General features: G+C 48.1%; 5 protein-coding genes across 5 annotated transcripts; 1 reads left to right on the forward strand and 4 right to left on the reverse strand.

Annotated features, from left to right (window-relative positions):
- Positions 1-696: 696 nt before the first annotated feature.
- Positions 697-3227, forward strand: N7537_011697 (putative nuclear localization protein; the record flags this gene model as incomplete). Its single annotated transcript, XM_056902751.1, has 3 exons — positions 697-876; positions 1068-1181; positions 1321-3227. The coding sequence occupies exons 1-3, from the start codon at positions 783-785 to the stop codon at positions 3225-3227; spliced, it is 2115 nt and encodes a 704-aa protein (XP_056748038.1). The 5' UTR covers positions 697-782.
- Positions 3228-3864: 637 nt separating this feature from the next.
- N7537_011698 (uncharacterized protein) lies at positions 3865-4410 on the reverse strand (the record flags this gene model as incomplete). The annotated part of the gene is made up of 4 exons (XM_056902752.1): positions 3865-3873; positions 3944-3994; positions 4246-4350; positions 4372-4410. 4 exons carry the CDS (start codon positions 4408-4410, stop codon positions 3865-3867), a joined length of 204 nt encoding a protein of 67 aa, XP_056748039.1.
- A 2065-nt stretch (positions 4411-6475) lies between these two features.
- Positions 6476-8143, reverse strand: N7537_011699 (uncharacterized protein; the record flags this gene model as incomplete). Its single annotated transcript, XM_056902753.1, has 2 exons — positions 6476-7681; positions 7739-8143. The coding sequence occupies 2 exons, from the start codon at positions 8141-8143 to the stop codon at positions 6476-6478; spliced, it is 1611 nt and encodes a 536-aa protein (XP_056748040.1).
- Positions 8144-9359: 1216 nt separating this feature from the next.
- N7537_011700 (phosphoglycerate mutase family protein) lies at positions 9360-10599 on the reverse strand (the record flags this gene model as incomplete). The annotated part of the gene is made up of 3 exons (XM_056902754.1): positions 9360-10082; positions 10143-10361; positions 10468-10599. 3 exons carry the CDS (start codon positions 10597-10599, stop codon positions 9360-9362), a joined length of 1074 nt encoding a protein of 357 aa, XP_056748041.1.
- Positions 10600-11615: 1016 nt separating this feature from the next.
- On the reverse strand, positions 11616-13836 carry N7537_011701 (homeobox domain-containing protein; the record flags this gene model as incomplete). Its single annotated transcript, XM_056902755.1, has 2 exons — positions 11616-13451; positions 13507-13836. 2 exons carry the CDS (start codon positions 13834-13836, stop codon positions 11616-11618), a joined length of 2166 nt encoding a protein of 721 aa, XP_056748042.1.
- Between the last annotated feature and the right edge of the window lie 264 nt (positions 13837-14100).

The raw sequence follows: 14100 nt of genomic DNA on the forward strand, positions 1-14100 counted from the left end.
GAAGATCACAAAAAGATCCTCATACCCTCCGGTCCTATTCAGATCAGATCCTTTTACCGTGACCAATATCCGATCAATCTACCTATTACGTGGGGCCAAAAATTACTAATATCCAACACAACACTCCAACATCAAGTATTCAAATCCCGTGTGTATCTTTTACTTGTTTCAGGGACTCTTCAGAACAACGACTTAGCCTAGCCTCTACTGAGCCCAAGGCATCTTCAGCCTGCGGGAATTAGACCATTTTTTTGTCTGATTCGGCGCCACTTTCTTAGCAGCAGACTTGTGAGTCTTAATTGTTTCTGCTCGTGACCAATCACGAGACGGGTGTTTTCATTCTTTTTTGAATTGATTTTCTCTTTTCTTTTCTTTTTTTTTCTTTTCCAGTTGCCCCTTGCAAGACTTTTCCCCGATAGAGACATAATAGAAAGAGATCAAAATCTTGATTTGCGCAAGATTACCATTTCCAGTTATTAACGAGTCGATGTCCTCTCTTTGTCTCTCAGTTGGTTGCAGAACACCTGAACAATCAGGCTCCAATCTTCACCGCCTCGAGTCCCTTCCCCTCTCAAACCCAAGTTCATCCGAGATCCTACCTAAAAGGCTCCAAGCTCCTGACTTGACCTAATTCGATCTACCCTAGAGGTCCGAAAGTCTTGCCTGGGCATCTCCTGCTCTATTGCGCTACTTTTCATTTTGTCTCTGTCCGGATACCTTGCGCGTTGACTTGACGCGCCATCTTGCGACGGGTGCTCTAACCGTCCGACATTTGAGCCGCTATGTATGGCACATCCCACTCCTTATCTACAATGAACGGTATGGATATTATTGATGGCTCGGGGACCATCGATCCCGCAAACTTGAGCAACTCCGGTATGTGTCTTATCGCATTTCTTGCTACCTTGGCCTCGCGCCTTTCATTTCCTATTTCGTCCTCAAATCACAAATTCTCGCGCGCGACCTGTTTTCTTACTTGGTGGAATGAATCACATCTTCCTACTCATCCTCTACTCTACTTGTGTATTCCTTCCCCATCGGTGCTTTCAAACTGATACCCCTCCTAGTCTCTGTTGCCCTACCAGCACATTCCCCTGCAATAGCAAGCCCCCGTGGTGTCAAGCGTAGTCGCACTCCGGACCACATGGGAAATGGACATGTCGAAAGGGATCAGGATGATGGTACGTGCGTGGGAGGGCATTGTCAATAGGTTCTATCCAGAACCGTGCTATATTCCCAGCAGCGCTTGCATCTTGCCTAGTCACAGCTTCTACACTTCACAGGATGGATGCTAACATTGCCTTGTTTGTTTGTTTTTAGAAGAACAAAGTCGCCGCAAGCGCGGCCGTCCCCCAAAGACACCTCGGCCAAGTTCTAGTGAACATGCCATCGCAAACACACCTATCCAAACTCCTCAAATGCAAGCACGTCCACTATCGCAAGCCACCGCCGGGTCGCCATCTCTTGCATCACCGGACAGCAAAAGCACACCCACAAAAACGCTGGTCAAAGCGCTCCCTACTGTGAGAGATCACACATCAGACCAGCTGAACGAAGAAGGCGATGAGTACATCCCAAAAGAGTTTGATGAAGCAGGAGAGACCAAGGCGGATCCTATGGGATATCCGCAAGGTGGCCGTGAGTATAAATGCCGGACATTCCGCGTCCCCCTCCGGGGCAACAAGCTATTCATGCTTGCAACTGAGTGTGCGCGGGTGTTGAATTATCGTGATTCATATCTTTTGTTCAACAAGAACCGATCGTTGCATAAAATCATTGCTTCTCAAATCGAGAAAGACGATCTTATCCAGCAAGATATCCTGCCGTATTCCTATCGCTCCCGGCAAATCGCTATCGTCTCCGCTAGATCCATGTTCCGACAGTTCGGGAGCCGAGTGATTGTGAATGGCCGACGGGTTCGAGATGACTACTGGGAGACCAAGGCTAGGAAGCAGGGCTTTACGGAGGATGACCTCGCGGGTGAGAAACGTCCTGGGGCAGCCAAGGCTCGGGATGGTTCCGTTTCAGAGCCAGCCACAAACCTGTTGCCGGCGCTACCTCACAACGATGTTGTCTACAGTAATGCCATCGAGCCATTGCCTCACGGGCTTTCGCTGGATGCTTCTGAATCTTCCATCCCCCTAGCTCCACTTCCCATGATCCATATGTCGACAACGGATGACCCTCGGCTGCGGGATTACACTGTCATGTCTCGTGCACGCCAGGAATTGACCGGACAACCTTACCACGACCGCACACAAACTAGCTCAGCAGCCGACCTCATCAACCAAGCCCAACACACATCTGATTTCAACAAGATGTTGAGCATTCAGCGCAGTTTCCGCCAAAAGGGCTTGGATGAATTTTACTCCAAGCCCCGCGAGGCCCCAGCCTCAGAGGCCCAGCCTAATACTGCTCTTGAATCGGGTTTGTCTGTGTCACAGCCGGTTCAGGTATCACAGATTCCCTCGGCGGGGATCCCAAATCCCGCTCATACGCAGCATATGCTCCCTCAGCAGGTTCCCATGCCACCCAATCCAATGATGGGTGGACAACCAGGCTACCCCCAACAGGCTCATCCACAATCCGTTGGACAGTCTCCCATGAGAATCCCACCAAACATGCAGCCCAGTCTTATGCAACAGCGGTCCAACCCATCCATGGGTGGTGGTATGGGCCAAGCTCCTCCATACGGATATTCACCGCAACAGCAGCAGATCTGGGGACAGCCACCCCCGCAGCCGCAGCCGTCCCCGCTACCGTCGTCCGGCCACCAGGGCGTTGGAATGTCTCAGTATGGTCAACAAATGTCTGCAGCTCCGCAACAAAGCCCATCTCCCCTCGGGCATCATCCTCAGCAGCAGCAACAGCAGCATCATCACCAGTCTCCTCGCAACCAACAGCGACAGTCAATACCTCAGATGCCCCAGCAATATTCCCAAATGCAACACCCCCAGGCGGCACAGGCTCAGGGTATGCAGGGCATGGGATATCCGGGAGCCAACCCGGCCGGCTATCCGGGCATGGCACGACCCATGTACCCACCCAGTCAGGCTCATGGTGGACAGCCCTTCATGGGCGGGAACTCTCAACAGGCGGGACTTGCAATGAACATGGCAGGCAATGGTATGCCTGGATGGCCTACCGGACCTGGCGGCCCCATGCAACCCGGACAACCTCAACCCGGCCAGTCTGGCAGCCCCTTAGGAGGTGGGTGGTCGTACTAGCTCGCGGTGGCCGGCGTTATCTAGATTGGCGTTTTCTTTTTACCAGCTTTTACACTATCATCTGAGGCGTGGTTATTTTTCTTCACTTTCGCCACATGCTTTCATTCATACCTGATTATTCTCCTTTTCCGTTGTTTCAGTGTTCCACTGCATTCTTCACTGCCTCGCATGGTGAAGGATGTTCGGTTAATGTTAATCCGGGCCAATCTTCCTATACCCTTTGTTGAGTTGTACTTAGTCGAGGTACCTATTTCTTTGTCTACTTATTCTTCTTTCTTCTTGTTTTCTTAGTTTGTCTTACTGGCGTTGGGTCCGTGTTCGGCGTTTATTCTACCCTTTTGGACAGAGTGTTACAGGATTATGAGTATGTATGTTTTTGTTCTGTTTCTTATACATGGTCGATAGAGGGTGAATTATGGACAGTCTAGTTTTCTTGCGCCTTGGCCGAGATGTCTAATCGTCTCTTGGCCGTCAAAGAAATATGTGACCCTTGTTTGCTTGCATCTTGACACTGTGTTTCACTTCTATTCTTTTTTTTAGATCCCGAGGCTTCATTCTTGTCGTTATATCAATCATGTATACCTGTTGAGTGACGGTTTTTTTCTCGGTGTACTTCGTCTCTACTGCTCTCTGTACTTTATTTATTCTGTCGGTTTCAGTTAGCATGAGATTACCACCCTATTTGGGGTTTTCTTCTCTCGTATATACATACCTACTACGTTCGCTAGTTTTTCAAGTTGATCGCGAGCATTCCTTGTAGTTACTACCTAGATAGACTAGACGGTTTGATAGAGTGTTCCATCGAAAATAACATCAACCGTTGTTTACTGTATAGCCACGAGCGTGGTTGTTTTCCCCTTTTGTTGCCGTTTTCTTGGCTTCTAGTTCATTGATATATATATAGTGTGTAAAAACTGAAGTCATCCATCGTCCGTCCGTCCATACATTATATAATAACGGAAGGGATCCATCCTCGGAACAGAGCAAACCCCCCCCCCCCCCAAAAACAAAAAGAAACGTCCCCGGGAAGGCTTGAACTTCCAACCTCCCGATTAACAGTCGGACGCGCTAACCAATTGCGCCACGGAGACTTGTTCAATGAAAGACCTAGGATGTTTTGGAACTATAAGCAAAGTTCTATTACTATGTCTTCACTTGCTACAATATCATAGTATATTATCATGCTCAAAATTCAAGTTCCTTTGTCTAACAATGATGGAATACTTTAAAGCTCCTATCGAATATAAATAAAATATTTGTTTCCACCTGGAAACAGTAAAATAAAGGGGAGGTTTTGTTTCAGGTGTCATTATCCCGATGATATATATGTCTCTACACTACCCTTTCCGCCGACGCCTTAGGCTTGTTCATGATAGCTGTCAATTGCCACATGAACACATAAACAAAGCCCCCCCCCCCAAAAGGCAACAGACACCACCAATAGGGAGATGACAGACCCCCCATCCTATCATAGGAAAGGGCCATTGATAGTCCCAAACTCTTCAATTAACCAAACCGTCATCAGATATAGCATACAGTTATTGGAGTTAGATATACACTATATATCAATGAGTATGTCAGAAATACGAAAATTTAGGATACATAGGCAAAATTGAAAGTTAACCAGCCAGAAGGGATCATGTTCCGCCACAAGAGGACACATGGAATTTTCGCCCCAAGAGAGGAAGAGTAACCGGCATCCCAAGAATCTTAAATCCAATGGCATCTGCTCGAGTGCCACCAAATCTGCTATCATGCCCCAGAGGCCCTCTTACATGCAACAGACCAAGGACCCCAAATTAGATCCCCGGTGGGCTGGGTTGTTTATCATCACCACGACGTAAACCGGACAACCCAACATAACACTTATCCAAATCAGAACAATTCGAACCGGCATTATGGGCACCCTTCGGCCCCTACAAGAAACTAATATTTATACGTACATGCCCCGAGTAATACAATAGAAGTACGATGGAAAAACCATAGACTACCCAAGTGCCTGCTCTCGTATTCACAGTTAACACCAATTTAGCCTCGCCACCACCAGTTACTGGTGCCTCTGAATAACCGGAGCCCAATAAGACCAAATTACACCAGCCACCAAGCAGACTAACCCAGAACTGGCGTATTCAGCATCCGGACCGAGATTATCTGGTACCACAAATACCATAGCCATAGATTACCTCGCAGTCATCGGTTGGTCTTTATCTTCGATATTTCGTAGTCAGACCCTGCCAGCATCAAGGGGTACATATATTTCTCCCCACTCCTTAAACATGATCGAGACATAAACAACATCTCATTCTAATTTCGACGGATATAAAACCTCCAATACAGTACCCGCATCCATGGATACACCTGGTGTAGTCCAACGAATAAAGTTTGACGTTTAAATGAACCTCTCACTATCATTGTATGATCCAACTTTTTTAAATAAATAAACCATGACAAGAGTTACAATTGTCCTGCAAATGAAAGAAATAGATTTCATAGAATCTATTTTAAAAAATAAAAAAAAAGAAACGTCCCCGGGAAGGCTTGAACTTCCAACCTCCCGATTAACAGTCGGACGCGCTAACCAATTGCGCCACGGAGACTTGTTTGATGAAGAGCGACCAACATTTATGGCATATAAGGCAATACAAATCTCACAAAAGATTGATCAGGGTTTTAGATACTAACGGAAGGACAAAAACGAAGAGAATAAGAAAAAGCTTGAAACCATTAGATTCTAAATTCTCGAGAGATTGAAATGGGAGAGATCTACTCCACGAATGTCTCAAACTTTGCAGAGCCATGCTCCCTTCTCTACCTTGATTTAAGCCTTTCATAACTCACTATCTAGGTATGTAACCATGGGTTTAAATAACTATCTGGGTACCTAACTATATAGGTAATTAACTATTTATTTACTAAATAATCTAGTAACTAAATAGTTTCTATTACTCGCAATTTTAAATAGCCCTATGCTTGAACTACTGCTTTATGATATCGTAAACCCACCTACCAATCTAGGATAGGAACCATCTGTGGAAAAAAGGGAAGGGAATGAAAGAAAAAGAAAATACATGTGCCACGTTTGGAGATCAAGACGACCAGACGTAGAGTCAAGGGAAAATCCATAAATACATTCCTGGAGATCTAGACGACCAGGTAAAAGGGGAGGTGAGGTACTCCGTAGTCAGTTATCAGGTAGGTAGACACCTCAAGGGACTTTGTTCTGTAAATCGCGCCCACTATGTATCCCTCTAATTAGGGGTTGTGGGTTGGTTAAACGGTGTGAAAAGGCAATACGGACATCTAGGCAATCCCTTGCGGAAACGGGCTCTATTCACCAATGATCTCCAGTTTGTAAGAGCTAACCAATCCCGGCCATGAATGGTCCAGAGTGCTGTTGGGTATTGCGAGAATGAATAACCGCTGTGCCGGGCACTGGCACCAGTCATCGAGTAGCCACATCCTTCAACACGAAGCCAAATGAGGTTCCAAGGAGGAAGTGATATATGACCATCAAAAACACCCTCCCAGGTACCCGTCATGAGCCGAATGTGGATCAACTCAACGCGACGCAACGCATCGTGAGCTTGTATGAAAATCTTCTTGAGGGTTTCATCGTTGATCCTCACACCTTCAAGCCGGAAGCTTTCCAGTTTAGTGAAGCTCTCTGCTTCCAGATCAGACACATCAAACCAGGTACGGGCATCCAGGCTAAAAACCTTGATCCGTTTCGCATAGGAGATGAGCTGAACGAGATAGGGGGCAAATCGATCGGGTGGATACTTGGTTTTGATCACCGAGCGGGGCCATTTCGGGTCTCTTCTGCCATCGGGGCCAGTGCTGTCATTAATAGTGATGTGTAGCTCTTCGATCTGAGCGAAAATGTTGGTGAAGTCCCTGGCGTAGCTGTCCGACTCGAAGAAACGAGCAAATTCCGCGGTGGTTGGCATAGACATATGGAGACACTTCAGTCTCGGGATAGGCACAAAGCGTAAAGTGTTTACAAGGGAGTTTGTCAGCTTGGCAAGCATCGGCGGCTTGAGTTGTCCTTCTTCACTGAATGTGTCCACCACACTGGGGGTTTGCAATCGGAATGTTTGGATGTTTTGGAAACGACTGATCAAGATTGGAAGAGCTCCTGCTGCCAGGTCGTCGATGTATCGATCATAATCCAGTCCGGGCAGCCATGATCCTACGAAACCAAAACGCACGTCGCGTACATAAACGGAGTATGGGCTTTCAGAAATCTTCAGGATGCTATCGAGAGGTCGACCAGCAGAGTATCCGACGACTGCCTGGATGTTCCTAAAGAGGAGAGGAGTTGCAATCCTGTTCCAGATTTGGTTAACCAGTCTCAAGGTCGAAAGGGTCTTTTTTGTCGCCGGGTGTTCGAGGACATCGCCATAAATGAAGTCATATTCCTCATGTGAGAAACTAGTAAGCGTGGCATAGAAGACCTGACATCAAGTTAGCCTGCTTTAAGCTCCATTGATTTGACCGAGTGTTGTACTTACTGTTTCCCAGGCTTCATACGGGAGCGATGGCTCCCGTGCCAAGTACCGAAAGTCGCTAGAAGTTTCACCAGACTGCACGTTATTAGGAGTCCGCGAAGGAGAATGATTCAAGTTTACGGATGGATGCCCGTCGAGCGGGGAAGGCGTGTTGGGAAGGCCCCGAGCGGGGGAAGGGCTTTCAGCCAAGTGAGGAGTCCTAGGGGAGGAGGTGCCGCCAAACAAAGAGGTGTAGGAAGAAGAAACCCTACCAGGAGCACTAGTAGGATCAGTAGGTGCATCACGCGGAGCCTGCCGAACGGGCGGGCTGTTCAGGGCCATCGCAGCCAGCTGCACTGACGGCGAGCTGTTCAAGACCATCGCAGAGAGCCGCGACGAGGGCGGGCTTTGCGCCTGCGATGGATCCATTTCTGTAATCGAATCCGAAAAGAGCGAGTAACAACGCGATACGAATCAGCAGGCTACCAAGAGTGTCCACGAAGATGCTTTATGAAGAGTAAACAAAGCAGTAGTGGTTTGTTTTGATGAAGGAGAGTTTGTTATGAGGGATTGGGCCCTTGGCCTGAGGCAAGCAGAGTGCTGATACACTCTTATGATTAATACCATCTTGTTCGTCTCAGAAAACGAAACGATACGAAGGAAAAAACAAGTAGGTGTATGAGAAAGAAGTACATGTACCTACCAGAATATGGGAAGAGCAATACTGACATGGTACGTGCGCCTCCTAACGACTTACCTGAGCAAACAGGTTATACACACTTGGAATGATTGACCAATCACGACCAAGCATAGAAAAAAGATTGACCAATCACAACGAAGTATGGAGAAAGAAGCGTCCCATCCAGAGCCTCATGGAGTTCCAAGGTCCAGTCGTTTCACACTTCCGAGGTTATTTTCACAATCAGTGCAGTCGTGGTATGTAAAATCTCGGTTCCCCAATTATGAACCCCAGCCATTATAGATACGGCACTGTGTTTGATCTGTCCAGTTCATAATCTCGGTAATAGCACAAAGCCATTATTCCTGGATCCACTAATGAAGCCATCCACACTGACCTTTGCCACAATCAAGTCTCCGTGGCGCAATTGGTTAGCGCGTCCGACTGTTAATCGGGAGGTTGGAAGTTCAAGCCTTCCCGGGGACGTTGCTTTTTTTTTTTTTCCCTCTTTTAACTTGCTACCAGTCATGTTATGACCTGTGAATAGACAATTCACACCCTTATTTTTGCTGCACAAGGGGCTAGCTAGGTTAGTTAGGGTAGGGTAAACGCCAAGAGAGGGGATATTCAAAAGATATTTATCCAACAACAGTTTAAACAGGCATTGGGAAGACATCAAGATACTGCAAAAACTATTTAATAGACATCTAGAGGACATTTAGAAGAACTGAATATCGTGTCCCTCATACTATGTTAAGCCAAATGGATTATATTACTGATTTAGGTCGCCAACCATGGAAGGACAGTGGCCGCATAAGAGGCCGATTATTCTTTCTTGTATTGTACATGTTTGTTTTCCCTAGGTAGAGTCAAATGTCATCACAAAATCCTTCGTTTGAGTGTAAGTCGGGTCTACCGCGTACAAGTAAAACCATCTAGTCTACCTAACTTAGCCTACAAATCCCCCTAAAATCCGGTAGCCAAAGGGGTCGTAACAGGCGCCGCACCAGAAGGACAAACACAAGCCGTAGCCGATGAAACCGGCGGCTCCGTGCAATGCGGGCTCACCTCCCAAGGCACCGAAGAGGTGACGGGGGCCTTGCCTCCGATCCTCTCAGCCTTGACCAACACCGGAATAACAGCACCGGTATTCAACTTGAAGGTCCGGTGACCAATAACTCTCAGAATAGACGAGATTTCACCCGAATGTGATGTAATCGACACAAACGACTTCTTCTTGGACAAAGTAAAGAAAACTTCCCCCAATGCTTGGGCGCTCCGAATATCCTGTGCGCCACTGGTTTCACCAGTCACGCCATTCCACAGCTCATCCACCTCGGTAAATCCGTGCTCAATGGACCAGTGCGGGAACAGGTCGTGGATGTAGCTGCGATTATGGCGGTGGTCACAGGTGTGGACGCTGATACCTTCGCGGAAGAGTTCCTTGATGGTCGGCTTGAAGTGCGCGCTGCGCTTGGGTAGGTCCAGGTTCCCGAAGGTTAGGTTGGCGGTTTGCAGGGTGCGTGTCAGTGGGCTGACGTAGTAGTGGTCTGGTGTGTGGATTCGTTGTTCGTTTATCTCCTTTTGCCAGAACTCATTTGCTTTGAGCGCCTGGGTGATACCGCCGGGTGTGAGGGTGGCGTCTGCCCAGCTTGCTGTGCTGTTGCCGTCCAGTTCGGACCAGTAGCACTGAATGGAGATAGTTAGGTTGGTCCTAGTGCGAGGTTAAGGTGGCATCAAGGGACTTACGTTCCACGCCGGGGTGCCATAGTAGGTCTCGGCGGCATTGTGCCATCCTTCCCCATGTCGACCAAGGAACAGAACCTTGTACTCGATGTGCGGGGGAGAATGATCATTCAACTCGGCGACCTGGTTATGGAAGCGCTCCCATTGGGTTAGAGACTCATGTTTCTTGTTCTCGTTGTCTGCGGGATATGCGCGGCCAATCAGGCCGAAGTTCTCCGTCGTCTGAACATATTAGTGGACTGAATTAATGGCCAGTTAAGGCATCGATAAAGAGATAGTTCTTGAAGTAAAAATATTCTTAATTCGTCGGAATTTGAGCTTCACTTACATAGTCAAATGTAGAGGCATCAGTCGACTCCTCATCCTGCAGAAAGTAGCCTGTGACCGCAGAGTAATTGATAGTCGATGCCTGCGCGACAGCTAGGCCCACAAAGGCTGAACCGAGGGTGGAGAGTTTCATTGAAAAGCGAAGACACGCGGGTTTCAATTCCAATGTTTCAACAAACAATTTCGGTTTGTTTCTTCTTCTCTCTTAAGTTGAGATCGACAAATATCTTCCTTTTATACTTAGGTATAAACCTTGAAGACTGTAGCGCACGTGGCAGTTAAGGTTGCTGTAAGTTCCAGTGGCGCTTTTTGCGCGTTCCACGGTTCTGGACGATAACCTATAATCTGGCGCACGTGCTGAATCCATGATTGTACGATGTACGGAGTACGGAGTACAACATACATACCCCGTACAATTTGGAATAATATCCGGAATATGTACTCGTAGGAGCGAACCAGAAAGGGCAAATCACAAACGGCTTGAACTACATATAATAGCTGAGCCCTGACCGTTTGCCGGTGGATCATTATTTTGTTCATTTACTTCGGGTAAATGCCAAAAATAAGAGATTAACCCCTTTTTGATTGAGAGATATGAGATAGTATAGATACGTAGCAAATGTATGTATCATGGAAAATGTTAAAATAAGTCGAATGCTGCCAAAGTCATATGCAAACCCAAGTTTAAATCCCATCCACAAAAACCCGATTCCAAATCACGGGAATAAAAAAAAGGCCAAAGACAAAAGACAAATAATCAAAGGTAGAAGATAAAAAAGGTCTCGAGGTTCCCGTGAGGGAGCCGGCAGAAATTAAAAGGTCCTATCAGACATCAAAAATAACAAAAACAATCCCAGGCCAATAAACAACACGCAAGGAATGCTCCAAATATGTAAAAACCCGGTAAATAACTACACCCCGCAAATAAAGAGACACGAAAAAAAAAAGTATGTAGAAGACATAAAGTGACAGTGCTTCTCCGCGCACGGAGGGTTGGGTAGACAACATCTCCCTTGTGAGGGAAAGTGTAGGAAAACGAAGGTGAAAGCGAAAATTTTGCGAAGTGAACTCGTCCCAGACCAAAAACACCGAAAGTTGACGCGCATTTCTCATACATCCATAGTAAGGGAAAGATCAACGGATCTTCCCCTAGGAAGGGTAGTTACTTGGCGTCGTGTTGTTCGCGAACGTGTAGGCTTTCGGCTTCTGCATTGATGGTAACTGATGGCCACCAAAGTGGGTATCGTGCTCTGGGAATTCATGCATCATAAATTCAGTCCGCTTCCTCTCCGCAAGCTCGGCGGAGCCTGGCATGTCGGTATCTTCGATTGAATAGATCAAAGACGGAGAGCCAGAGACCGATTCCATGCCAAAGGCCTGTCCGGTGTGGTCGGTGGTCGCGTTATAGCCCATGGGCGAGACGGTGGTTGAGTGCGGCACCTGAAGACCCGGCGGGTACTCAGGCGAAGATATGGAAGCACTGTCGGCCCAGCTGCGGGCTGGCATGGGAACCGAATCACATGTAATATATTCAGGGAAGGAAGATACATGAGCCGGAGCCGACATCGGCGGGGCCACATTTTGGTAAGGGAAGGGGGAGTAAATATCCAGTGGCGTAGCAGGAGGTGATGCCATGTTGACCTGCATGGGTTGAGAGGTAGGGAAGAAGTGGGCTGTAGAGTGGGCCGACAAGCAGTAGTTGCTTTCCGTGGGGGAGGCAGGCATGAAATGCTGGAGGTCTTGCGGGGTCAAGGGAGTTGGTGGAGCTAGGCTAGTGGTTGAGACCGAGGGTCGCAGCATCTTCTCGGCCTTCTTGATAGACCCGGAATCCGCAAAAGTGAAATTGAGTGGAGACCGTTGGGCAGCCGATGCCTTTCTCACACCGGCATACCGGGAGTTGAGGCTTTGAGTTGACTTGGACTGCCTCATCGAGTTGCCGGCGCCGGAGTTAGGCATACGAGCGGTAGGCGAGAGTGAGGACATCGAGGTCGAGTTAACCAAAGGACGAGTTCCCGAGGTGCCAATGGCAGCGGGGCGAGGGCGCTTGCGGCGTGCAGCGAGATCGAGCTCCTTGCCGGGCTCCTTCCAGCAAGTTGCCTCTACCCGATCGACAGATTGAGACAGCCCAGATTGGCCGGTAGTACAAATTCCGATACCTTCCAGTGAGGCAGTCAGCGCATCAGAAGACTCACGACGTGTGACCGAGATATCAGGTGCCTGCATGGACATCGGATATTGCATGTTTCCGTAGACAAGGTTGTCGTGTCGTGATTCCCTGTCCTCAGACCACTCTTCCCTGTGAGGGGGCAGGTGGTTCGAGTATACGTCCAAATTATGCTGCATAGAGTGGGAAAGGTTTGACATTTCCGCCATGGGTTGGTGGCAATTGGAATATGAGGTCTGCTCTGTAGAGCTATATCCCACATTCTCATTGTGATCGCCGGATCCCCACGAAGCTGGTTCTTCCTTGATACTCGACCAGCCCGAAAAGGAGGAGTTTATGTTGGCAAGATTCCCATGGTCATTACCTGGAGTGGCTATTTTTGGTGGTGGCATTGATCCAGGGGACACTGCCTCCTCTTCGTCTTCTTCTTCTTCAGGAACAGACTCGTTCTTGCTCCGGGGGTTGATCCGGCGACCAAATCGATCCCGGGCAGCACAAGCTGCATTCAGCGCCCTCTGCAAAGACGCAAAAGTTGCTTCTCTTGCCGATTCACTCTTTGTTTTGTGGTGCTTGGAACGGCTGGATGTGGAATCTGTCTTGGCATGGCCACTGGATGTGGAGGTAGGTGTTTGCTTAGGAGTAGCGGATTTCTCCGATTCCTCCTTGGCAATCGATCCTTTTCGAGATCCAGACAGTTGGTCCAAGGTCTCTGATTTACGGCGAGCAGCCTCCTCGGCCTCCGCCTTGGCCTTCGTCATCTTTTCAAATTCCTCCTGGCGTTTTTGTTGCTTGGCCTTGGCTCGACGGTTCTGAAACCAATTCTGTTCACAGGATTAGCTCTGGGTAGACAAGTTTTCAGCTTCTGGTTGTACGTACCGCAACGCGAGGCAGACTCAAATTTGTCTGAGCCGCCAATTGACGCTTAACGTTGCTGCTTGGTTTCGGATGAGCCTGGAATTGGGCCTCCAGGGTTTCAACTTGTTCCTTGGTTAACCGTGGTCGCGACAGATTTTCCGTGTATTCGTCGTAGTCCATAATCGGTTGGTGGTAGTAGTCAATCATCTCTATTGGCGGGTGAGGGTACATGTAGCCGTCGATAGGATGCATCATCGGAGGAGGGACTATGGACGGGTCATATGCCATGTGTTGGTCCATTGGGATGCCCTGGTGGCCCTGGTAGTTCCATGAAGGGTGGATGTAACTCATGGCGACCTGAGAAGGAAAGGATGTAGGTACAGGAGGAAATTGTGGGAGGAGGCGTGAGAGAGATAGAAAGAGAGATTGGGACGGAGATGCTGTACGGGAAAGTAGCAGCTTGGAGGAGTGAGGTCTATATCATGAAGATTCGGTTTGGTCAATCTATAGCGATGGAGACAGGGACCTTGATTGTAAATGTAAAGAATGGCAGTACGGACAGTCCGTGATTCAAGGAAAAGAAATGAGCAGTGGTAGCTTGTGATAATGGTCGAT

This window comes from Penicillium hordei, assembly GCF_028827395.1.
Source record: "Penicillium hordei strain IBT 12815 chromosome Unknown utg000006l_segment0_segment0, whole genome shotgun sequence".
NCBI classification, from domain to species: domain Eukaryota; kingdom Fungi; phylum Ascomycota; class Eurotiomycetes; order Eurotiales; family Aspergillaceae; genus Penicillium; species Penicillium hordei.